A 26,316-nucleotide genomic window follows, 5' to 3' on the forward strand; every position below is an offset into this window, starting at 1 on the left:
CCTCTTTTGCATTTTATTTAGAGACAGGGTCTCAGTGAATTGCTTAGTGCCTCCCTGTTGCTTAGGCTGGCTTTGAACTTGTGATTGATCCTCCTGCTTTAGGCCTCCCAAGCCACTGGGATTACAGGTCTGCTCCACCGCCAGCCCTAACCTTTTAACTGCAATACTTAACTTTTCAATAGATCCTCATCAGTAAGCATTTTGAAGAGTTTCAGTCATGGCCCTTTCAGGCCTCCGTATTTCTCCTTTAAAGCATAAAGTCATAGATAAGAGTCCTGAAGCATGTTATGAGAGACCCTGCTTCTTTCATCAGTATGGAGAGGGCTCATTGATGGGCTTCCAGATGTCTATGAGTGAGCCCTTTCTAGGACAAGAATCCACAGCTTGCTTTAGATTCTCAAAGAGCCCGTTCTCCAAGAGTGGGTAAGAACCAAGAAGTTTCATCCTACTGTTTTCAGATGAGGTCGATGAGGCCTAGGTGACTCCCCCACCACCCCTCCTGTGGCTAGTTCTGGGGAGACCCCCGCATCATGACTGTCATTACAGAAGTTCCTACCAAGTGCCTGCCTCCTGGGGACCTGGGCAGGCACCCTCCTGGAGCAGGGGCCCTGCTTCCTCATTTACAGTATCTCCCAGCCCTAGGCCTGAAGTGCCCTTGAGTGTCCACCAGGGGGCAGCAGCGTCCGGGGCTGGCCGAACATTTAGGATTCTGGACTTAAGCCAGCCTCCCTCTACCCGGATGCAAGGACCAGATTCTGAAATGGTCTGTCTTTATTATGCCATCAGAAAACAAATGTGCTGGTTAAGTTACTCATCGTTATCTTATTAACAAAATAAAGCACTATCTATGTTTACAGTCATAAAAAAAGAAACAGCCTGGAGAGACGTGGGGGTGCTGGGGAGGGCAGAAAACGGGAGGCAGGCACCGGACTCCACCTCTGGCCCTGTGGGATTAGAGTCACCACCCTGATCCTAGGGCTGTTCCAGCTCTTTGGAGTTAGGTGCCAATGGGATTTGATTTTCTTAGGGAAATAACTTGTGAAGCTGAACAGGGGCTGAGACCTGTTCCCTAGAACTGAGGATCAGGGAGAGGATCAGACGGGGAGTGGCAGGCCTGGATGCCACCCACCCACCACCCATCCAGTGCTCATGAGGGAGGATGGGGACCATCTGCTCTGGGGCCCCCCTCCAGGGCCTCTGCCATTGACCATCAGTCCTCCTGGCCACACTCCTGGAACACAGGCTGGGCCCCGGGGCTGGGGCATCAGGACAAAGCCTTTGGAGGAAGAGGCACATTCTCATGCTGCTGGGAGCTAAAAATGGCTCCGTGGGAATTGACTGGCAGAGTCGGAGGGAGAGAAGACGCAGGCAGGAAGTCAGGGAGGCCACTGGCCCAGGGCAGTCCAGGGGCCTACAGAGACCCAGAGAATTCAGGGGGGCCTGGGGGTGGGGTGGGGCTCAGGGATGGAGAAAGGGAGAGAAAGAGGGCCTTGCAGCAAGACAAGGACAGAGAAATGCACACAGGACACACGGAACCTGAGACACCCAGACAAAGAGGTAGCAATTTGGGGACGAAGAGAAGCACAGAGGAGGCCCCCAGAGAAGCAAGAGTGGCATGGAAGAGACATCTGCAGGAACTCAGCAGCAGTGCCTGGCACCTAGCGGGCACTCAATAAATATCTTGTGCAATGACTGAACAGAGAAAATGCACGGGTCTGCACACGCGCTCACACACAGCAGCCAGAGGCACAATGGGCTTAGCAGAGATAAAGACGCTGAGGGACAGTCAGACCTGTTTGCACAAAGTACAAAGTGATCCTGGTGACAGAGGAGTGATCTAGGGGAGTGTGGGAGGGGGTATTGGTCCCATGGTGGCTGGTCCAGCCAGGACAAGAATGGGAACAAAGCATGTGACCCAGGGAGACAGGTGTATAGCTGCCAAACCCCCAGGTGGGTAGACCTGCAAGAGAAAAGGGTCATCCAGTGTCCCTGGCCATCAGCCCCAAGAGCCAAGGAGCTCAGCCAGCTCGGCTCATCACCGCCAGGCAAGCCCCTCCCCTGAGGCCGACAGCTCCTCAGGTGTGCCGAAGGTGTGGTGGGAAGAGGAACGTATCTACAAGTGCACGGCTTTGCCCATCTCCAGACATACCCAAGTCCAAGTACCAACAGAGTTCAGGCCGGCGGGCTGTGCCCATTGGGCTGGGGCCAAGGTCTTCCCCAGTGAGGAAGGGGCCAGGCCCAGCCAGCTGGGATCAGTCCGTGAGCACCACCAACTCCCCGTCACTCTTCTCTTCAGCCTCCGAGTCCTCGTCCTCGCTGTACCGGTACATCTCGCCGTCAGCCACCGAATGCCTGTCATCTGTGCTCTCACCCTCCTCCCTGAGGCTGCAGGTATTGACGATGACAGGCATGTTGGGGTCCAGGCTGTGGGGGACACAGTGCTCCACCAGGGGCTGTGCCAGGGGCATGCCCGCTGCCCGAGGGTATAGGACGTCTGAGGAGCTCATCTGCACTTGGCCAGCCTGTGGGCTGAGATGGAGCAGAGGCGTGGTTACAGGTGCACCCTCCTTTCCACTCCAAACCCAGCTCCCCAACACCTGGTGTTAAGTCAAGGGTGCAGCTCAGGGGTAGGACTTGCACACTCCCACTCCACCCCCTCTTGGCTATGTGACTCATGTACCCTGGCCCCTGGTCTGCTTTCCAATGGCCACATTCACTGTCAGCCAAGACCTGCACAGATTCAGAGCCACGGGGTGCTCAATAGGTACATTTCTTGGGGAACTCTCTGTGGATCCAGTTTTGGGAAACTATATTCTAAATGCCCGAGGGGGATTTAAATCCATCCGGGTGGTCTTGGCCCAGTCAGGAATCTTTCTGTGGGATGAATACTTTTGACGCCTCCACAGAACTACAGGCACCTCCCTCCAGGGGCACGTGGCTGGTCCTCCACAGTCACGCACAGCCACACACCTGTAGCGTCAGCCATGATGTGCCCACCACATGGCACGTGGTCACTCTCCATCTCCCCTAAAGTCATGCACATAGACCCAACCACACACGGATGACACCAGGCGCACACGCACACTGGACAGACACGCAGCGCCCCCACCACTCACAAAAGCCAGCCACACACCCACATCCTGCCTCTCACAGTCACGCACACACCGTCACTGGCTGCCCGGGGTGGGCCTGCTCACGGGATCACGTAGCTCTGACGGGCATCCTGGCGCCGAGTCCTCATCAGGGCCTTGTACTCGCCCACGCGCAGCCGCTTGCCCTCCACGATGCAGGTGCGCTTGGGCCGAGGCTTGTACTTGTAGTCGGGGTACTTCTCCAGGTGCTGCCGGCTCAGCCGCGCCTGCTCCTCATAATAGGGCTGCTTCTCCTGGTTGGTCATGGACTTCCAGCGGGAGCCTGGTCCAGACCCCGGGGGGAGGCGGTCAGAGCTGGGCCCTGCACTTAGCAAGAACCCAGCCCAACGTGGATGCTCTTTGGATGTTGAACAAATGAATCATTGAAGATGATGTGTAGAGGGGTTTCCAACAGCCAGATTAAGACTCAGCACCCACCCACACGCCACATAACCCAGAAACTTCCAGGAGGAAGTCAGTAATGCCTCATACACATTAATAAGGGAGCAGCCACCCCGGGCTATCAACAATTTAGATGAGTGCCCAGCTCAGGAAACACCTGGTATTAAGTCAAGGGAGCAGCTCAGGGGTAGCACTTGCCTAGCATGTGCAAGGGCCTGGCTTCAATCTTCAGCAACACACACACACACATACACACACACACACACCACACACCCCTGGCAGGATGTGGTGGCACACATCTGTAACTTCAACTACTAGGGAGGCTGAGGCAGGAGGATAGCAAGTTTGAGGCCAGCCTGAGCAACTCAGCAAGACCTTGTCTCATAAAAATAAAAAGAGCTGGAGATGGAGGTCGGTCTTTGAATACCCCTGGGTTCATTCCCTAGTGTTCTTAAAAAGAAACCCAAAAAACCTGTTGTCTCAAACAAGATACCTACGTTGACATTAGAGGGGACTCAGTCTTACAAGCAACTACCTTCTTCCAGCCCCATCTGCCCTGTCCTGCATCCCTCCTTGGCCTCCAAACAGAATGTGTAATTCAAAAAATCTTTATATGCATAGCCCAAGAATACTGATCTCTCCTGTCTTCTGCCACCGCCTGTTTCAGGGATGTGGGTAAATAGGTTAGGGACAGACCTGGGGGGCTAAAGAATACATATACACGTGTGTGTACAACACACACACATACACACACTCATTCTCTCTCTCACTCACACACAAACACACACACTGCTTGAGTTCTTAGCGGGAAGCACTACCAGAAGAGCCCTACATGGTTCAAGACCCCAGGACCCAGCTGCCCCCATATCTAGACTCCCACACCTCCAGTCATAGTCCCCTGGGGTTCATCGTGGGGTGGAGTGTCACCGAGCAAGCCTCGAGTAGACCCAGCTGACTCCAGCAACCAGGCCCTGCTGTGCTATGTTCCCTGGAGCCCCGCGCTCCCCACGAGGCCCACTCCCTGGCCCTTACCAAGGATCTTGCTGATGCTGGAGTTGTGCATATCCGGGAAGGCTTGGAGGATCTTTCTCCTCTCATCCTTGGCCCACACCATGAAGGCATTCATGGGTCTCTTGATGTGACTGCTATTCCGAGACTCAGGGAAGTGGCGAGAGCCTGGGGGACAGGGGGACGGACAGTCAGCAGGGCAACCCGTCTGGGGCTGGCAAAGTGACGTGCCCTATGTGACCACCAGGAGGCGCTGAGGAGGCTCCCAGCAAGGCAGGAGCAGAGATGCACCTCAGGCCTGAACCCAAGGACAGAGCCAGGAGGAAACCAGAGCTCCTGTGGTCCCAAGACGCAGGGAAGCAGACCCAGAGATAGAGACACCAGGGGACAAAAGAGGCACACTCACCTGGAAGGACCCAAGAAGGCACAGCAAGGGAGAGAAGGGATCAGAGACAGATACAAGCCCGGCGGGACGCAGCCGTGGGCCCTCCTGCCCCCCTGCCCAGTGCCGGAGCCCTCACCGTCCACGTCGCAGCTCAGCATGGCTTCTTCCAGCGGGTGCACACAGCTCTCCTCCAGCCGCTCCTTGGCTGGAGAGGAGTCCAGGCTGAGGAGGTCCTGAGGTGGACAGGAACAACTTGTACCTCGGTCCCCTTGGCGTCCCGCCTCTCCTCCCCCTGCCCGTCCTTTTGGTGGCCTCGGGTTCTGCATCTTCTACCTGGGACCCTGTCCACTCCAGCCCTCAGGGACGGCGAGTGGGGCCCATACCTTGAGAAAGGGGGTGCTGGGAGAGCTTTCCAAGGCCCCACTGTGGCTGTGCAACAGCTGCCGGGCATCCTGGATGGCTTTGGTGACAGCGTCCCCTTCACCAAGGAAGCCTAGAGGACGGAGAGGAGGGGAAGGAGGAGAAGCTGGGGAGTCGTCCAGTTTGAGGCCGGGCTCCTGGGAGCTACCCGGTGAGTGATTCCCCTGCCCTCCGTGGGGCTGCTCCACGCACAGCCACCTACACTGGCAGTGTCAACAGGCCGGACACGAGACCAGGACGCTCGGATTGTGTGGCTCAGCAGCCTGAGTCCAGGGCTGGAGTGCCCGGACAGACGGGATGGGGAGGTGGACAGGAGGAAAGGGGTTTTCTAAACTCCTTGTTTTAAAAAATTGGAATCAGAGCAGAAAGAGTCATGGCCAAGGTCACATCCGGCCCTCTGGCTCTCCCCCTGAGAGAGTGGATGGCAGAGCTCACCCAGAGGCAGACTCGGGGGGCTGGACTGCAGGTCCCTTGTGGGGGCCCCGTGGCTGGGGGGGCGGGGCCCGCAGTTGCCCATCTTCAGGCTGGGGGAGCTGGAGGCGCTGGGCAGCTCAGGAGCCTTGGGCTTCGCTGTGAGGTTCAAGGGCTGGGAGGGCTCCTGGGGGAGATCCAGATGGTCAGGTGAGAGACACCAAAGGAGACCCCTTGGGGACACCAAGGGACAGAGACACAGAGGGAAAGTGAGACGAGCATACCCAGGCAGACAAGGAGAGTGACCAAGAAGAGAGAGAAGTGCAGGGTGAGCCAGAGCAAAAACAGGCAGATGGCGGTACCTGCAGGGGGTGGTGGGCGGCCATGGGCCCGGGCCTCTTCACCACCGGGGCAGGGGGGCTGTGCAGCAGCTGCAGCGGGTACTCCACTGTGGAAAAGGCGGCAGGGAGAAAAGTCCTGGATGAGCACAGAACAGCGAACACCTGCTTGGTGAGGCCCCCACACCACAGGCAGGCAAGGCTCGGAGCTGGCCCAGTTGGTCCCAACCACTGCCCCCAGCTCCAAAGCACTGCTGGGGACCACCTATCCCCTCCTGCCCCACTGCCCTTGCACACTAACTGGCATTCACCCTGGGCCTGCCCTTCCCAACCCACTCCAAAGAGTTTCCACTGGCCAGGTGTGATGGCTCATGCCTGTCATCCCAGCAGCTCGGGAGGCTGAAGAAGGAGGATCATGAGTTCAAAGGCAGTCCCAGCAACTTAGCGAGGTCCTAAGCAACTCAGTGAGGTCCTAAGCAACTCAGTGAGACCCTGTCTCCAAATAAAATACAAAATAGGGCTGGGGATGTGGCTCAGTGGTTAAGCACCCTTGGGTTCAATCCTCAGCACCAAGAGAAAAAAAAAAAGAAAGAAAGAAAAAGAAACTGAGGTCTTCTAAGACCTTCTATGACTTGCCCACAGAGCTATTAAACAGCAGCACCAGGATTTGAACCCAGGCCCTGTAGACTCTACAGCCCCACCTCTTCCCTCTCCATAGTGCTCTTTTCTACCTACCCACCCTCCCTCACTCTTCATCAATCAGGCCCTGCCAGGCCCGTGTCAAGGAGGTGGAGAGATAAGCCCTGTGTACAAATCACTAACCACATGGCAGGTGGTGAGAGATAAGGCCCCCAGGTGGCATATCAGGGGACTTTGTTCCAGCTAGTGTGACTAGAGCAGGTTTCCCAGGGCAGTTGGATGTGAGCTGGAACCTTCAGGATGGGCAGGGTTCAGGGAGGTAGATATGGGGCGGTGGGACACGTGGGGAGTGAAACCAGACACAAGGTGAGATCAGGTTCAAAGCCTGTGAGTGTCAAGCTTGGGTATTTGAACTCTGTGCTGCAGACCACAGGGCACCGCCTGAGGCTTGTGGAACAGGGAGGGGGCAGCAGCGGGGGCTGGTGGGGCAGCAGTTCACACTCCTGAAGTAGCCATGGCAGCACATCTGCCCTGCCCCCATAGTCACCTGGTCAGTGCCCTCCACGCCCTTATCACCCACAGCCAGTGCCAACACATTCACCACTCAAATGTTCAAGTCTACCCCCGCTCTGGCAAAATACACCCCAGACCCCAAGCCCGGCTTCACTGCGCTCTCTAGGCAGGCCCCACCCCCATCAGGCACTCCCTTAGCTCCACCCCTGCACCCTGGGCCTCTGTCTGGCCGCCCTCCTCCTGGGCTCTCTCCAGGCAGCTCCCAACTTCACCCTTGCCCATCCACCCCTTACCCAAATACCACTTCCTCAGCCAACCTCCCCAGGCCCCTGATGATTGATTGGCATCCTCTGTCTCTCCCCAGACTGAATTCCTTGAGCTCAAAGTTCATATGTCATCACCACCAACAGCACAGCGCCGGATGCATGGTCACTGTACTGAATTTCAGTGCAGGAGTGACAGGGTAAAGACAGGGATCAGAGTGTGAAGGCAGAAATGGTGGCCATGGCCACTAGAACCCGGCAGATGCTGAACTGAAGATATTGCTGGCACGGTGGTGCACCCCTGTAATCCCAGCAGCTTGGGAGGTTGAGGAAGGAGGATCATGAGTTCAAAGCCACCTCAGCAACAGGGAGGCACTAAGCAACTCAGTGAGACCCTGTCTCTAAATAAAATACAAAATGGGGCTGGGGATGTGGCTCAGTGGTTAAGCACCCCTGAGTTCAATCCTCGCCCCCCCCAAAGATATTAATATTCAGGCATAATAAATGTACCAGAGTGGGGAGGCAGACACAGAGAGCTGCCTCACCTAACATCTGGAAAGCCCTCGACCGTTTTCAATGCACAATTTCCTTTTCATTCTCCCAACAATGTTCAGAAAGGAGGAATTACTCTTCCACTGCACAGTTCCCAAACTGAGGCCCAGAAAGTCCACAGAATAAATTAATAGAAGACAGAGGTTCCAAGGATCCTTCCCTGACCTTAGGACAAGCTGGTCACAGTGGCAGACCCTCCCTCCCACACTCACCTGGTTTGCAGGGGATGGGCTGAATGGGCAAAGCCAGCTGGGAGTCAGGGGTGACAGGTAGAGGCTGGTGGCTTGGAGGGAAAGCTGGGATCATGACGTAAGGCATGTTGACCTGCTGAAGGCAAAGAAACCTGTGTGAGCCCCTGGGGCCCAAAGGTCAGCCTGGGACACAGAGGATGGACCCATGCATGAGAGAGGCATAAGGCATAGGACAGGGACAGTCTTCAAAAGAACCCATTTGACACCATGTTCCTTCCTATCTCTCTGCTCTTGAGTTTCAGCTGGGGAGGAAGAGGATACCCTGGGCACCCCCTCCTTCAAACAGGGAATGCAGCCAGGGAGGAGGCTTCAGGGGAAACAAGGGCCCTGGTCAGGGTTCAGGACCAGGCCGGATCCTGCTCCGTGCAACTCTTGCCTGGCCTACATCCCCCGTCCCCAGCCCCAGCCCCTCGCCCTTACCTGGATCTGCTGCTGGAGGAGGTTGATCTTATGCTGCTGTTGAATCAGCTGCTGCTGCTGCTTGGCGATCTGCGGGGGGGGGGGGAAGAGCAGGCAAGAGGGCCATGGACATCAGCCCTGGGCACCCAATCCCGAGCCTGCCCCGCACTAGAGGCGAAGGCGGAGCAGAGTAGCCCCGCCTTCCCGCAGAGCACAGAGTCGGAGCAGGAGCACAGCCCAGCCTCCCCAGCAGGCCTGCCCCCAGCGCCTCCCAGGCCACACGGGGTCTAGGCCGCACCTGCTCCTGCTGCTGCCGGGCCAGCTCCATCTGCTGCTGCTGCTTCTCAAAGAGCATGGCTGCCATGTTCTTTTGCTCCGAGTGGGCCGTCAGGAGCTGGTCCCGCAGGGTGGACAGCTGGTGGATCATGACCAGAAGCTGCAGCTCCTTCTCTGCCAGGCTCTCTTGGGTCCCTGCTCCTCAGTGAAACAACCACCGTGCAGAGTTTTTGTTAGTTCATCCGTCTACCCATCCACCCGTCCACTCAGCCATCTAACATTTACTGAGCAATTACTACATCCCAGGATACTATCAGTCGAGTTACTAACTTCTAGGCATGTTAGAGCAGTTTTTAAATCTATAAATGGGCACAAGAACCTCTCAGTCTAGGATTTGGTACGTGGTCCTCCCATTTAGCTTGCTTCCGGCCCTCCCATTTAGCTAATGTTGGGTATGGCAGTTTGTTCCAAAGTGCCAAGCTGCAGACGGCTTGCACCAGAATCACTCGGGGTACCACTGCAAAGTACAGATACCCACGCCCCCGCCTGTTAGGGTTCTCTTTCAGTAGCCCGGGCATCTGCATTGGTTTTAAGCTCCTTCTGTAGGTGTGATCAACCACACTGGAAAAATGGCCACTCAAAGAAACCCCAACAGCTGCCCTTTAATATCACTCATTTCCTCAGGGAGGTTGCAGTGAAAGGGACCTTCCTGCTCCTTGTGGAGATAGACCTGGGAAAACGGAGTGACAGGGCCTGAAGTCACCAGCATCTCTGACAAGAGCCTGAACCCGTACCCGCTCCAGCCAGGCCTTTGCCACATGGGGATCAGCCAGACCCCTTGCGTGGGGGCCCCCAGGGAGGGACGGTGATGACCCTGAAGAACGGGCAGGCGCCACTGGCATGGGACAGGTATGAGGGGACCAAGAACCACAAGAACTGCCCAAGACACCACGGCCAGGCCACAAGAGCAAAAAGGGCTCAACCCGCCCGCCCTGCCACCCCCACAGGCCCTCACCTTTGACGTCTTTGGTTTCCACCGAGCTCCTTCCCAGAAACCTCTCCTTCCAGTCACTGGACAGCAGTTTCTCGATGGCGGGTACCACTGGAAGACACCTGGGATGAGCAGCGTCTTCCCAGCGCCCTGACCCGGAGCCCCCTCCACCTGGGGCAGGCGTCTTACCCTCCTGTAAATTGCGGTTGAAATCCAGCTTCTCCTGGCTTCCAGAAGCAGCCTCGGAGGCTCCGGGTCTCTTGGGCTCTGGGGACCCGTCACGCTCTGGAGAACTACAGTCCTGTAAGACACACTGAATTGTCACTGCTGCCCCCAAGAGAAGAGGGGACAAAGTCTGGGGAGGGCTGAGCATCCCAGAGTGTCCACTAGGAGGGAACCTGAGCCCTGCAGCTCCACAGGACGGGACCTCGCACCGCTGCTCACACTTCACCTGAGAGGGACAAAGGAAGGACTTGGGTTTCGGTCCAGGCTTGGTGACTCACAAGTGGTCCCACAAAGTCCTGAATTTCCCTCTTCTGAAAGTGGAAATACTAACACCTCCCCTGGCAGGGGACTGTCTGGGGATCGAGGGTGTCAAAGCATGTGAATGAGGGTCACCACCACAGCCAAGGACCCGGGCCCCCTCCTAATTACTGCCCCCTGTGCACACCTGCTGCTCCCACCTGGGGGCTTCTTCCAGCCAGGGCCCCAGCCCTCCTGAAGGACACGCCCCTCCTTTGCGTGTCCCCTCCCACTGAGGTCCTAAACAGATTCGAAGGCCCAGGAGGTCTTCTGGGGTCACCACCCCCAAATCAAATACCTCCTCATTTTCACTCATTCGTTCAGCTTTTATTTATTCCCTTTTTATGTCTCCTGTGTGGACTCACAGATGTCTTTTTTTTTTTGGGGGGGGGATGCCAGGGATTGAACCCAGGGGCTCTTCACCACTGTCACTGAAGTCTTAAGAAGTGTAAGAACCCATACTGAACGTGTCGTTCTGTTCCCTTATTTTAAGGATGAGGAATTATATGGCATTTTAACCGTGATTTGAGCTCTGTACTTGGGTAATCAGGCCAATTATGTGAAACCATATGAAAAAGATACCGGACACTCCTGAGCCCAGTGTTCAGTGTGCATATCCCACCTCTGCAGCTGGTTCTCAGGAGCAAGGACTGGGCCACCGGTGAGTGAGCAGTCACCATAGGATAGGGAGGAGAGTCCACGCCCTGCTCGGGCTTCCGGTCTCACACTGAACTTAGCAGCCCCTCCCTGCCCACCAGAGCAGCAGCTTGCCCTAGGATGCCCACTTCTGCCTGCAGTGCTGCCCAGCCAGGGGATGTGTCCATGCTTGCCCAGCCTCGCAGACAGGCTGGGGACAGCAGGTAAAGCTACAGGGGTGGGCGGGAACGCGGACCCAGGAGCCCCTGGGGAAAGCGCTGGGCACCTGAGCTGAAGCGTGGGGGTCAGCAGCATCCTGGGGGGCCCGGGATGGGTCGGTGGGCTGGGGTTCGGCTGTAGTGGCCGAACTCTGGGGGGCCTCGTGGCAAGACTCCTTCTTCTCCTCTGACTTGATGGTGCAGTTCACCATGGTGCCAGCGCCATCCAGGGCCAGCTGGGCAGAGATGGGGCTCCTCATGGACATCCTGGGGGAGGAGAGAGAGTGAGCCAAGGTGAGTCGCACGGTGCCAGGCAAGCGCTCTACCGCTGAGCTATGCCCTCATCCCTTTTAACTTTTAATATTGAGACAGGGTCTCGATAAGTTGGAGGCTGACCTCAAACTTGGTGTCCTCCTGCCTCAGCCTCCTGAGTAGCTGGTATTATGGGTGTGTGCTACGGTAGTGACTCCACTCTTTGCTCACCCAGCCCCGGTACCCGCCTGGAACCTCTCAAACAGGGAGACACACAAAATGGAAGCCTATTCTTGGAACCCAGAGAAAAATTAGTTTAGCCTCTTCTGTCCCTCTTATTTTTTATTTTTTGCTTTTTATATAGAAAATTCTAGAGAAGCCCTCAGCACTCCCCACCTGTAGGAACTGGTGGGCCAATGTGCTTATTTAAGGAGGATAGAAATTGTTAACTGGCTGCTTCCCAGCCAACAGAACTGAAAATGTGTGTGTGTGTGTGTGTGTGTGTGTGTGTGTGTGTGTATGTGTACATATTTGTAATTGGTTACCAAAACTTAAAAATCAAGAAATAGCACATAAAAATCTGGATTTGAATTTTCAGCCGAATGACGAAAGCTGGCTAGAAATGAGCAGTAAGTAAGTACTCCTCCTGCACAGGCCGGCTGGCCTTAGATGCCCTGCTCCCTACCTTACACCCTAAAAGGAAACCAAGTATCAACTACCCTGAGTAAGACGATTCTCTTTCGCAGGGCAGGGAACCTAACTCGGGATCTCCTACAAGCTAGTCTAGCACTGAGCCACACCCCCAGTCCTTTGTAGAAACAAAGTAAAAATTTAATATTTCTTTAATTCATGTCTCTACCAAAAGTGGGAAAATAAAATACAGGCCATGACATGAATGGTTTTAAGAAAAATATTTGCTGATCTGTGGCTAGTCTCTGGTTTCGGAGATGGCCCCGCAGACAGACATTAGAATTTGCACTCCCTGGCAACAGGGAAGCAGCCAACACACCTGATAGCCCTGCCCCGCTGCTCTGCGGTGCCCCCCGTGTGCCTCCCGCCGGCCACGCCACTGCTGGGCACATCTAGAGGAGCCAGGATCTTGTGAAGCTGTTTACATGGTCATGCCAGGCTTGGGGCCAGAGAAGCAGGTACCCAGCCTCCCAAGTCACACATCCAAGGACGCACTCTGGAGTCCAGTGGGCATGTAAAGCAGGTTCCTACTAGTTATGGGTCCTGCCTCTGCTACTTGCCCAGCTATGTGACCCTGGGCAAGTTGCCTAGTCTCTGCAGTTTCCTGTCATTCACAAATCAGTATCTTTGGGGACTGGCCAGGGCTTTCAAATTAATTAATTAATTAATTAACTAATTATTTTATTGAACACAGAGGTGCTCTACTGCGGCACTCTACCACTGGGCTACATCCCCGGCCCTTTTAATGTTTTATTTTAAGACAGGGTCTTCTAAGTTTCGGAGGCTGGTCTTGAACTTGGGATCTTTCTTGCATCAGCCTCCCAAGTAACCAGGATTAAAGGTGCGGGCCAGCAGCAGGGCCAGGTGGTTCTGATAAGGTCCCAAGGGTCCTGCCTTCATGGATGGGTTAATATCATCCATGTCCTGATCAAGGAGTGGGAGTTATGGGGAGAGCAGTTTTGTTGTAAACTGAGTTTGGCCCCTTTTGGTCCTTTGTACCCTCCTGGCCCTCACCAGTCAGACATGGTAGCACACACCTGTCATCTCAGCTGCTTGGGAAGATGAGGCAGGAGGATCACGAGTTCAAAGCCAGACTCAGCAACTTAGCAAGGCCCTAAACAATTTAGGAAGATCCTGTTTCAAAATAAAATATAAAAGGGCTGGGGATGTAGCTCAGGGGTTCAGTGTCTCTGGGTTCAATCCCAGGTACCAAAAAAAGAAAAGAAGGCCCTCACCAGATTCCAGCCTCTTGAACTTCCCAGTCCCCAGAACTGTGAAAAATAAATATCTGTTTATCGTAAATTACAGTCTGTGGTACTGTTATAGCAGCACGAATATACTAATACACATGTGGATTAAATTCTTAGGGGAGGTGTAAGGATAAATCAGAACAGTAAAATATCCCTGCAACCGCAGGTGCAGTATGGTAGTGGAGTAGCCCGCTATCCTCAGAGGCTATGTTCCCAGACACCCCTGTGGATGCCTGAGGCTGTGGGTAGTGCCAACCCTATTTATACTGAAGTTCCTATACACATATAAACAAATCCAATGCCTTTTCCCACCTAATCAAGCATTTATCATCACACATTAGGACTGTAACTTGTATAGTCTGAGTTACCATAGCAAAATTAGCACAAACTTCTTTTTCTGTCTTCGTAATTTCATAGATTGAAGACTTGTTCCTACTATATATTTCTAGCCACTTAACCATACATTTCTCTTTCTTTCTCTAGTAGAAATTTTCATCGTTTCAATGAAAGGGAGTACTTCACGGCTGCTCTCTGGCATATCCCAATTCCAGAATCGCTGCCCTTGCACTTGGGGCCATTTGTTCAAGTAAATAATCATAAGTGCTGCTGCAATACCTCAGTAGTCAATCTGACAACCACGATGGCTACTGAGTGACTAATGGGCAGGTAGAATATACAGTGTGGATACTCTGGACAAAGGGATGACTCACATCCTGGACAGTTTGAAATTTCATCCTGCTCCTCAGAACGGTGCACAACTTAAAACCTGCGCATAGTTTACTTCTGCCATGTACAACGGTATACATGTACCATCTTTTAAATAAAAGAACTAAAGGGCATTATCATCAACTAAGATATGCATAAGATATATATCTGATTTGATTCCACCCTACTGATCAGACCCTAGCAGACTCTCTGCTCACCCACTTTCCAAGTGCACGGGGGTCTGAGGGCTGGTGCTGGACCCAGAGCAGGGAACTGCAGGGTGAGAAGAGAGGGGCCTCCCTATGAGTGTTGGCCCCCATCTCACCTAGACCAAGAGAAAACAAGAGACCCCAGCCCTGAGGTCCCCTCCTACCTCGGGGACCTGGAGAGACTCCAGGAAGCAGGCAGCAGCCCATCGGGCACCGGGAGGGGCTGGGAGCCTGGCCCTGCGCAGGGGGCAGGCGTGGGGGTGGGGCGGGAGGGGTATTACCCTGAAGCTGAGGGCAGCAATTACATAACAAACAAACCCCGGGCTCAAGCTGTGAATTAATCAAACCGCTGAAAATAAAACCTTCCTCTCAGGAACTTCAGACAAAAGAAATGAAAACAACCAGGCTGGCTGGAAAATAAAAGGCAGCGGCGCTGAAAGGGGGACAAAAGGAAACCAGACAATAGGGTGTTGGACAAAAGCAATAAAGCCAAAGGAAGTGTGACAGGCGCACAATGCGGCCCTGTGGGCTTCTGATCCCCGCCGGCTCTGCGCCACCTCATCCCACACCCACTGCCACCAAGCGGGCCACCGGGTCGCCTCCTCCTTCCAGACTTGGGTGCTCAGGGCTTTTCTCCTTCTTCCTGGCCTTCCAGCTCCTACCTCCAAGCCTTTCTTCCCGCTGCAGCCCAGAGACCCTAGAAGCAGCCGCAGCAGAGGCCGCCTCGCCCGAGCCTGTTCATCCCGTGAGCTGAGTGAGGAAGAGGAGGCGATCCTCTGTCCTGATAACTCTAGGACCACACTGCCCAAGGCAGGTGCCACAGGCCACATGTGGCCACTGTAATGGGCCAGTCGCAGGGGAAACGTGCTGCTGGGTGGCCAACACAACCAGGTCCTGCAGATTGAACACACGGGACAGAGTGCAAACTAGCCGTCTGTAACCGGTTATCAATTACGAAGTGAAATTATATTTTGGATGGATTAGGCTAGATACACTACAACTCTTAAAATCCATTTCGCCTCCTTCTTTTGTTCGTTCGTTCATTCATTCATTATGGTGCTGGAGCGGAATCCAGGGCCTCACACAGGCTAGGCAAGGGCTCCATCACTGTGTTATTTGGAGGGGGGTACTGGGCCACTGAGCCACATCCCAGTTCTTTTTATTTTTTGAGGATCTCGCTAAATTGCTGAGGCTGGCTTTGAACTTGCAATCCTCCTGCCTCAGGCTCTGGAGCGACGGAGATTATAGGGGTTGTAGCCCCTCTTTTTAAATGCAAATACTAGAAATTCTTAACTTATGCATATGGGTCCCATTACATCTGTTGGGCAGCCGGCTTTAAGACACATCCTGGCTTTGAGCTTCAATGGCCTTTTCTACCCATACTCTACCCCCCATATACACATAGCCCAAGGTGCCCAGCTACCTGCAACCAGCACTGTGGATTATTTTTACATCGGGGAGCTGCCTCCTGGGCTCCCAGTACCTCGGCCTGGCCATTACTCACTGGTCTGTCTTGGGCATGTAACTTAACCTCTCAGCCTGTTTCCTCCTTAGTAAAATCGGAATATGAAAACCCAATACGAAGAGGTGAGTCTTCTGTTAACAACCCAGATCCTATCAAATGCGCCTGTGTTTCATTCTCCTGGCACTTTGCACTTGGCCTTCAAAGATCCGATCACAGATGGTAATGGTACCTTCACATACCTGATTTATTTATTTTGGATTCACCCAGTAGCCAGAGAACAACCCCACACAGAACATTGTGGAAATAAACCTGTTTCTGCCCATTAATGCAGCCCCAGAGTCTCGTATAGTGCCTGGAGTATAGTAGGGTGTTCAAAAATATACAGCAATGACAAGTGAGTAGCATCCAATACAGCAGCACAGCACAGAGAAGACCTGGCTGTCTAACAGGTGACAGACACTATTATGACCATCATTAGGTAGATGATGCTCTGCCCGCCTATGCCCAGTTATCCTCTGCCACCTCTTCCTTGGATCCAAGCCCTTCCTCCGAGTTTGACCTAAATATCCCTGTGAGCAGCAAAGCAAGTCCATTTCCTTTTGTTTTCACCTTGGGTCACATAAGAAACATTTTCCGTACTTTTTAGAGACAGGAGTTATTGAACTCCCCAGTTCCCACCCTAATCTGATGCCCCAAGTCCTGGTCAGAGGCATAAACCCACAGGACACCCCGTCAGCTCCCTGCTGGATGGAAGTGCTTCTGTCTGCCGTATCTCCTTCCTCTTGCCCACCATTACACGTGTTTCATACACAGAGAAACTGAGGTCTAGAGGTGTCAAGTTCATGTGGCTTGACGGGGCAGCGCTGCTTTAGGACTCTATCATCAGAGGACCTTCCACCAGCTGGGACGGGGAACGTGCCTGGCTCTGCCCTCCTTTCCCTTCCCTTCTTGGGAACACACCTCAGGCCTTCTGTCCTCCTTTCTCCTTGGCCTTATCTTACCTGAGCATCCCTAAGAGGAAAGGGCTCTCTCTGACCATCTTCATCCTTGATGCTCAAAGCCTTGAGTCTCTCTGGGCTGGTGTCTGCCCGATACTGGGGCCTCCAAAACCAGTGCCTGGGTCAAGTATAGAGAGGTACTTCCAAGGAGGGCCCCTGGCTCAGAGTGCAGCCTCTATGTGACAGAGCAGATGCCAGGTGCCAAACCCCGCCCCCAACCAACTCTCTGGGCCCCTCCGACACCCCGCCCCCCACACAGGTGCACACACGGAGCCCCTTTTCCACCCCAAACAAGTCCTCAGCCACTTCCTCCTCTAATCAGTCAGCGACAGACCCTGCTGGATTGGAATCAAAGGAGTCTTCACTCTCAGCCCTTCCTCCCTTCATCACCGCACCCCTCCCCGAAAAAACATCTAGATGCAGAAAGAGATAGATTCCAGTTATCACAGCGTGACCGTGACTCAGACCCGGCGTACAGGAAGACAGACTGCACGGACAGGCAGACCCTTCAAGGAAACGCACAGCAAACTCCCAGCCAGCCCAGGCCGCGGTGCCCAGGGGCACGGCAGGGAAGGAAGGGAAGGAGATCTGCAGATCCACACAGCAGGGGTGGGGCAGAGCCCAGGTCCCAGGGGAATGTCACTTCCTCTCAAAGCCCCAGAGAGTTGAGAGCCGCAGGCTGCCCTGAACAATAGTCCGAGGCGTGGGTGCCCAGAGCAGTGCCCTAGTGCCACATCCTGCCATTCTTCTCACAGGCCGCACCCTGCCACCCTTCCTGGCTACGCCCGATCCTATCTCTGTGTTTACTCAGAACTAGGAGCTGGGCTGGCTGCAGGCTTGGGACAACGCTTTCCTGAGAGTCCCCTCCTCTCCCTCTCCAGCCTCTGCGGACCTGTGGGGTACCAAACCCATGACAGGCCTGGTCCACCCAGCTCAGGGGCCACTGGCAACACTCCCAGGCCCCAGGATGTTTCCAGGCTGGCCCAGGTGCCATTCACCTGGGCAGACAAGGTGTCCTCCCCACCAGCAGCACCAATGCCACAGAAGGGCAGCTCCCGACAGACCGAGCTTCCACAGCTGCTGCTCGGCTGACCTGGGAGAGAGTGCAAAAGAAAGAAGCAGCCAGGGAGAAGGTGCCTGTGGGTTTCCACCTGCCTCCCACCTGGTCTTCAGGCACCTGCGGCCCTTGGGACATCTGCAGTATTTGGGTCCTGCCCGAACCCAGGGGTAAGGTCAAGGACAGCGAGAGGATAGTTTAAACTGTTGTTGAGGCTCCAGGAATAACGCATGCGATGGAGGGCCTGAGAACAGAGGCTCTGGAGTCCCCTCTGGAGACCTACCTCCCTGCCTTCAGGACCTGAGCTGTCTCCAGGCTCTCCTGAACCCCAATACTCTACGGAGGCAGCTGTGGGCCCGTCCTTGCTGTCTCCAGGGGCCAGGGCCACACCTGTGTCCTGAACAAGGGCATGTGTCTGGCTTCCTACAGGGGCAGTGCCCATCCAGGGCCAGCACCAAATTGTGCGGCAAACGGTCCTTGTCAAAGACCCTGTGGGGACAGCAGTGAACATTCACCAAAGGAAGAGGAGGCACAAAGACAGCAGGGGATCTGAACTCAGGGCTCACTGATGCCCAAACCCACACCTTTTCATCTACCAGCTAAGGTGCGGCCACTCCCCGCCCCCCAACAGCACCTCCAGATAATAGGCTCTGGCCCAGCGAGACAGCCTGGCCAGTTCTCACCACCTGCAGGACACCAGGTGTTTCTGACTTGAATCATGGCCGAGGAAAATTAGTCAAAAGAAGCCAAGGCAGCTTTGGGAACTTGGGGGAAAGAGTCTACCCCTCAAAACCTTAGTTTCTTTTAGGTGTAAAATGGGGTTCCAACCACTGCTTTGCAATTAGAAGATAATGCACACAATTCAACAATCTGGGGCCAGGCGCAGGCACAGTGGTGCATGCCTGTGATCCCAACTGCAGTGGCAGGAGGATCACAAGTTCAAGGCCAGCTTCAGTTACTTGGTGAAACCCTATCTCAAAATAAAAAATAAAAAGGGCTGGGAATGTGGCTCAGTGGTTCAACCCTCAGTACCAAAAGAAAAAAAAAAAAGAATCTGGTATAGAACACATATGTTCAGGGAGGTGGGGATGGCAAGACAGACCTAAAGCAGGAAGAGATTTCTTGTCCTCCAGTTAGGTTTTGTGAGATATATATTATGTTTGGTCTTCATCCGGGTCTCCTAACTTATAGCTCCTAAAATCCTTGGAATCTCCAAAGTGATAAATGTCTTTTTGTATGCTAATGAGTTGGCTGAAGCTGGCAGCCCCCACAGAGCGGTGAGATGGGGGGCTGGTCACCAGAAAGACCAAAACAGGATTAGAGCTTGGGACTTCCAGCCCCACCCCCTAGGGCTGGGGAGGAGAGGGAACTGAAGGTTAAACTGATCCTCTCCCAGACACGATGCCTACGTCTTGGAAGCCTCCATAAAACCCCTAAAGGGCAGGTTTGGGGAGTTTCTGGAGAGCTGAACTCACGGAGGGTCTCGGAGGGCCTTGGAGGTCAGCACACCTGGAGGAATGGTGGAAGCTCCACACACCTCACGACCATCTCTCCACGCATCTCTCCATCTGTGTCCTCTGTTACGTCCTTTATAATAAATCAGTAAATGGAAGTAAAGTATCTCTGGGAGCTCTGGGAGCCTCTCTAGGTGACTTATCAAACCCGAGGAGGGGGTCGTGGAAGCATCGGAAAAACAATCAGCTTGCAATTGGCAACAGAAGGGCATGTAGAGCGTGGAGCCCAGCCCTCAACCTGTGCCATCCTCAACCTGTGCCATCGGAGGCTACCTCTACGGAGTGTCAGAGGAAATTGATTAGAGGATGCTCAGTGGCCAGGGTCCACTGCAGGCCTTGCTGCTTACTTGGTGATCTGATGAGAGAACCCTTGCTGAGAGGCAACAGCAGCAGAAACTGAGTCCTGTCCTGCCCATCCCCCACCAGAGCACCAGCAGCAGGACAGCTGCCCCACCCTCCTCCCAACTTGCCCAGGCTCCTCTGGAGGTGGGTGGGTGGGTGTGATCATCACAAGGCTGGCCCAGGGGCTGGGGATGTGGCTCAAGCGGTAGCGCGCTCTCCTGGCATGCGTGTGGCGCTGGGTTCGATCCTCAGCACCACATACAAACAAAGATGTTGTGTCCTCCGAAAACTAAAAAATAAATATTAAAAAAAAAAATAGGATTAAAAAAAAAAAACAAAAAAACAAGGCTGGCCCAGCTACCAGAAACGTGGCCTTGTGCTTCCAGCCTGGCTCCACCACCATCATCTCTAAAGTGGAACGGACAGGCCCTGGGGGAGAAGCTCCTCGAAAAACCTAGTATACAGGAAGCCCTAGGATCCACCCCCAGGACGGCAAAAAAAATAAAATAAAAATAAAATCATTAAATAAGATGGAATAAACATACCTACCTCATAGATTTATCAAGACTGAATGTGATTGTGTCTGAAAACAGCAAAAAATGCCTGCTCCCTGAGCCTGCCCCCACCTGGCACACAGGCACAGAAGAGGGAGACCCACACCTGAAGGACCACTTGGCATGTCTTTGTCTATTACACCCCCTACTTAAGATACCTGTTGTCCAAATGTCCTTTTGGTGTCCCCAACAACCTGGACTCTCTCCTGGCAAGGACTGACACTGGGTCCCAGGCCTCTGCAGTGCAGAGAGGATACAAGTGTGCGGAGGCCACCCGGTGTGGTCAGCATGGCGGCTTCCTGAGCCCCGTGCCTTCCCCTCCCTTCCAGGCCTGATGACCCAAAAGCTCTGCAGCACTCATCAGCCCCCTCCAAGCTCCTCCGGAGCCCACAGAGCCCTCGAGGATCAAGGGAGGTTCAATCCTAACCCCTGCCGTGCCCTGCCAATCCCAGGAGCACAGGGAAAAGTGGGGACAGAGGGGTGACCAGAGTCTGGGAAAAGGACAGCAAAGCAAAAAACAGTCTACAAACATCCACATTCAGCCACCAAATCCCATCTTTCCTAGACGGTACCAGGGTAAGCCGGGCAGCATTTGGCTTCTGCTCGGTGATGAGGCTAAGCCATGGAGACCGAGCTCTAATGGTACAGGGTGAAATGGAGGCTCTGGGGATCTGCAGAGCTGGCTGGCTGGCGCCCAGCACCCTTCTTACCAGGTGACACATTTAACCCTCTAAGCTGGCTACTTCCTTTTTCTATAAAGGGGACAAGTCACTCATACCCCTAATGTGGTTTCCAGAAGTAAATGAGATAATACAGGCAAAGCCTGCCGCCTGGCACACAGCTCAACAGCTGTGATGGCCATTATCGCTGTAATCTAGACTGAGAGGGTCGGGGTGGTAAGTGGGAGTCTGGTTCAACACTGCTCTAAGCAGGCGGATGGATACTTTCCGTTGTATCTCTTCACACCTAAGTCTCCATCTTTGGCCGGGCCAACACTACCCACCTCTCGGGGTTGCTGGAGAATTGATGTTAATGTATCTAAAATGCTTAGCGCAGTGTTGGGTACAATATGGATTGGCACTTAGTATTGTAGTGATTGAAAAAACCCACTTCCAAGGACCCTCTGCCAAACCAAGCACTCAGTCCTCAAGCAGTGAATGTTCCCAAGGCCATTTTTTTTTTTTTTTTTTTGGTATGGGGATTGAACCCAGGGACACTTAACCACTGAGCCACATCCCCAGGCCTTTTTATATTTAATTTAGGGTCAGGGTCTCACTAAATTGCTCAGGGCCTTGCTAAATTGCTGAGGCTGGCTTTGAACTCTCAAGCCTTAGCTACCCCAGGCTCTCCCGAGTGGCTGGGATTACAGACAGGCACCACCACACCAGGCTCCCAAGGCCATGCTTAGAGTTATTTAAAATAACCACTTCTGTACCCCAGAAGCCTACAGTTCACTCCCATGCAGCATCCTGGGCTCCCCAAGGGCTTAGAAAAAAGATCTCACTTTTTCCCCAGTTCCTGCCTCAGATGCCCTCCACAGATGGGCAGGGGTGAGGAAATGGGCCAGCCTTCGAGATGAGCAAATGAAGCCAAAAAGAATGAGAAGTCAGTAGACGCTGGTCACCAAGAAAGCCACCAGGCAGCACTGGCCAGAGCCCAAAGGTGAGCACACAGATCATCGGCAAGTACACTTCAGCCTCATCCTCTCCTCCCTGGGATGACTCCCCAAGGCTCCGTGACCCACCTGGGAGCTGGTAGTGTGGTGGTGTATGCCTGTAATCCCAGCAGCTCAGCAGGCTGAGGCAAGAGGATCTCCGAGTTCAAAGCCAGCCTCAGCAAAAGCAAGGGGCTAAGCCACTCAGCGAGACCCCATCTCTAAATAAAATACAAAATAGGGCTGGGATGTGGCTCAGTGGTCCAGTGCCTAGTAACTCCCAGCCTCTCCGCCAAAAAAGACCCACCTGGAAAGTACACCCCAGAGAGATTCGAGCATCTGGCTCCCCGGCTTGAGTACCTCACTCAGGTGGCTGGACCCGGATGTGTGGGCCACTCCAAGTCTGCTTCCCGCTCGCCTCCCCTCCTCCAGCCCCAAGGTCCTCGTGGAGGCCTAATCACCACCATCTCCCCCAAACCAAGCTTGCTCACCAGGAACCCCACTTGGGCAGCCCTTGCTGGCGCAGCATTCGCTCCTCTACTGAACAAAGTGTTCCGTTCTTCTGCTCCGCAAGGGCCACATTTCCTCTCCCATTATCTACCCCATCGGCAGCCGCAAAGGCAAGATTTCTTCTTTCTTTTTGTTATTTTCATGGCCCCCTTTATTTATGGGTGTTTTTTTTCCCCCTTGCTTTTGGCACCTTTTCAAAAAGGCAGAGAAGCAAGGGGAGGCGAGCAGTATCATAGTCTCGAATCCTCAGATTTCATCTACAATTCTCAACAAACAATCCAGGGCAGCCAGCCGCCCCCAGGTCTGCCTGGGACCCCACCTTCTATCACTAGCACCCTCTGGAAACTGAGGCAAGACCACCCATGCCAACCCATGCTTGGCAAAGGCGGGGATCCAGGGAGGAATCATGTTGTGGGAAGCTCATGACACTGATAAGAATGGAAGTGATAACGATGACGTGCAAAGTATTTAATGGGCACCAGCCAATCAGAGGGACCCTTGGGACAATCTGACGAATTGGCAGATGCCAGCCATGTGCAACTGGTATGTGGGACCAAGGATCCCACGCGCTGAGTCCTGTCACCATATTTATCACATCTCCAAAATAATCATCTGAGGTAGGTAATATTATGATGTCCATTTCAGAAATGGAAAAACGGAGACTCTGAGGGGATTTGAGCTTGGACAGTCTTGCAGCAGAATCGAGCTCTCAATCAGACAACAGGGATCGACTACACAACGTGCCAAGTGTCATTTCTAGTGCTTTAGCTCTATTACTTCATCAGCCCTGTGAAATAGTAACTATTAATTATCTGTTTTACTGATGAGGACAGAGGCTTAAGGAGGTTAGGCCCCAAGATCATAGCCAGGAAGTGGTAACCGAGAAGCAGAACCCAGAAACTGGCTAAGGAGTCTCTGAATTTTTCTTTGATTTTTGTGGTGCCTGATAGAACACAGGGCCTCGTATATGCTAGGCAAGTGTTCTACCACTAAGCTACATCCCCAGTCTCAGTCTCTTTTTAAGCAGTGGAATATAGTGGGTAGCTTCTCTCACACCTGTCAGAGGTCCTAAGGGCCAAGGAAAATCATCTCCCTGAGGCTCCATTACCTGTTCCTAACCCCCACCTGTTGGCCACAGGTGCTCTCCTGATGGTTCAAGAGAACTAGGCCCTTGGTCCTGGTTCAACTGCTACAAGGAAAGACAAAGACAAGTGTGGGCAGAGAAGACCCTGATTTTACAAGCTACAAGCATCTCTCGGATCCTGCTAGCCATGACAAAGAGACCAGGTAAGTGCAGGTAGGGGGCTCAGCGAGACCTGTCCATACCCCTTGCAAAAACAAAGAGATTCAAAGCCAGGGTTCTACCAGCACCTTCCCCAGCAAACACAAATGAAATGCAGCAAGCATTCTGGAGGGCACAGGGCTGACCGGCCCAACCTCCCTCACACTTATCACTTCTCCAAGCGGCTCCTCTCCCACCGCATCACATCTGATGCCGGACTGTCAGTACATCCATCAGAGCTCTGTGCTTACAACACATGTGCCTAATGAACGGGTGCAGTCACTCTAATTTTCTTTTCAATTTTTTCTGACTATAAAAGGAGTATGTGTTCACTACACTATAGAAAATCTACAAAATTTAAAGTAACAAAGAAAAATTTAAAGTCACCCATTTCTCATCAATCTGGAGGTGGCACTGATCACTGACATACTTCCATCAAACTTTTCTCTAAACGTGGTTTTCTTTTTCACCATTGAGCTCACACGCAAGGTTTTTTATCTTGTTTCTTCACCCTCACTTAATTGTATATCCGGGGGCTTTTCATGCTACTACAAATTAGATATTATTAAAAATTCGTTGGAAAGCGAGTTTCCCTCACTCTGGAAAGCCATTTTTAATGGCTGTCTGTCTTCCACCACAATTTACTTTACCCCAGGCCCCATGGTGGGATAATCCCACTCTTCAGATCTCACAGGACTTGAACCACCCTCCTCACCCTCAAGGTCATCTACCTCCCATCACCTCTACAGGGTCTCAGTCATTCTGCCACTCTGACAGGTAGGAAAGCAGGGTCCCTGAACGCCAGGGAACCTCACTTGCCATCTCTGTTGAGCCAGGGACAAAAATAGCAAAGAGGTTTCACATGGAGGATGGAAGCCATGACCCAGGATTAAAGCCATGCGCAGGGCATGAAAGCCTGGGCCCAAAGCCTGACTGCTTCTAGGATAGGAAAGCCAAGGCGTTGTGTTCCTGGAACCTTAATTTTCCCTTGAAAAAAACGAAGAACAACCAGACATGGTGGCACACACCTGTAATCCTAACTACTCCCAGGCATTGGGGAGGCTGAGGTACAGCAAGTTCCCGGGGCAACTTAGTGAGACCCTGTCTCAAAATAAAAACTAAAAAGGCTGAGGATATAGCTCAGAGGTAGAGCACCTTGAGTTCAATCCCCAGTACTGCGAACAAAACAAAGCAAAAAACAAAACAAAACAACAACAAAAAACTGCACTAAAAAAAAAAAAACACAAACCCACAATGAGACTCCGCTTCACGCCCCCCGAGAATGGCCATTACCCCCAACACACACACAAAAAAAGAAGGAGGAGGAGGAGGAGGAGGAGGAGGAAAAAGGGTAAGTATTGACTAAGCTGAGAGAATCACTAGTGGGAATAAAAGGTTGCTACTATGGTGGAAAAGAGTATGGGGGGTCCTCAAAAATTTAACATAAAATTGCCCCATGAATCTCGTGCATGCCTTTAATCCCAGAGGCTCTGGAGGCTGAGGCAAGAGGATCAAGCCAGCCTCAGCAATTTAGCCAGACCCTGAGCAATTCAGAGATACCCTATATGGCTCAGGGGTTAAGCGCCCCTGGGTTCAATTCCTGGTACCAAAATACAAAACAAAACTCTATGACCCAGCAATCCCTCTCCTGGGCATTTACCCAAAGTACTAAAAGAAGTCTTGAAGAGATATTTATATATCCATGTTCATGGTAACAGCATTCTTTTTTCTTTCTTTTTTTGGTGGTGCTGGGGATTGAACCCAGGGCCTTGAGCATGTGAGGCAAGCACTCTACCAACTGAGCTACACCCTAGTCACCCCCACCCTCCACCCCCACCACAGCAGTATTCTTGATAGCCAAAGAAAGGAAGAAGCCTAGTGTCCATCAACAGAAGAAGAGGCAGGAGGATGAAGAGATCAACAAAATGGGATACACCCATACACTGGATGATCAGCCTTAAAAAGGAAGGAAATCTTGACACATGTTACAAGATGGATGGAACTTGAAAAGTGATTTCACTTAGGAGGTACTTAAAAATAGTTAAATTCTTAGGAACAGAAAAGAGAACAGAGGTTACCAGGCGCTGGGCAGAGGAAGGAACAGAGTTGTTGAATGGGTACTGAGTTTCGGTTTGGGAGAATAAGTTCTGTGGCTGGATGGCGGTTGCACAACTATGCCAATGTACCTAATGCCCTTGAGCTTTATTGAATTTATTTATTTATTTGGAGGTACTAGGGATTGAAACTGCAGGGTGGGGGCGGGGCTCTACCACTGAGCCACATCCCCAGCCCTTTTTTTATTTTTATGTTGAGTCTTGCCCAGTTGCCTTAAACATGACAATTGCAATCCTTCTGCCTCAGCCTCCTAAATTGCTGGGATGAAGGTGTGTACCACTGTGCCCAGCAGACCTACACACTTTAAAAATGACTGAAATGGGAAAATAATGCTACACATATTTTAACACTTTTTTTTTTTTTT

At 52.9% G+C, this 26,316-nt stretch overlaps 1 protein-coding gene and 1 non-coding gene across 7 annotated transcripts in view; both read right to left on the minus strand.

Annotated features, from left to right (window-relative positions):
• Positions 1-788: 788 nt before the first annotated feature.
• The window catches only part of Sox13 (SRY-box transcription factor 13), a 45,114-nt gene continuing 19,586 nt past the window's right edge, over positions 789-26,316 (minus strand). The window contains exons 2-14 of one of the 6 annotated variants that reach the window (XM_076872874.1): positions 11,424-11,622; positions 10,169-10,280; positions 10,004-10,090; positions 9,011-9,183; positions 8,734-8,802; positions 8,275-8,386; positions 6,120-6,205; positions 5,782-5,944; positions 5,310-5,419; positions 5,063-5,159; positions 4,566-4,709; positions 3,198-3,414; positions 789-2,529 (exon numbers count right to left, since the gene is read on the minus strand). In XM_076872874.1, coding sequence (XP_076728989.1) covers positions 2,253-2,529; positions 3,198-3,414; positions 4,566-4,709; positions 5,063-5,159; positions 5,310-5,419; positions 5,782-5,944; positions 6,120-6,205; positions 8,275-8,386; positions 8,734-8,802; positions 9,011-9,183; positions 10,004-10,090; positions 10,169-10,280; positions 11,424-11,621 — 1,845 coding nt within the window. In that variant the 5' untranslated portion in view covers position 11,622 and the 3' untranslated portion in view covers positions 789-2,252. Of the gene's footprint in view, positions 2,530-3,165; positions 3,415-4,565; positions 4,710-5,062; positions 5,160-5,309; positions 5,420-5,781; positions 5,945-6,119; positions 6,206-8,274; positions 8,390-8,733; positions 8,803-9,010; positions 9,187-10,003; positions 10,091-10,168; positions 10,281-11,423; positions 11,623-26,316 lie in introns of those variants that run through there. The other 5 variants (XM_076872872.1, XM_076872873.1, XM_076872871.1 and 2 more) reach the window with 5 other exon arrangements.
• Trnav-cac (transfer RNA valine (anticodon CAC)) lies at positions 25,578-25,656 on the minus strand. The gene has a single exon. It is a non-coding gene; the product is annotated as a tRNA-Val (tRNA).

This window comes from Callospermophilus lateralis, chromosome 13, assembly GCF_048772815.1.
Source record: "Callospermophilus lateralis isolate mCalLat2 chromosome 13, mCalLat2.hap1, whole genome shotgun sequence".
Lineage (NCBI taxonomy): Eukaryota > Metazoa > Chordata > Mammalia > Rodentia > Sciuridae > Callospermophilus > Callospermophilus lateralis.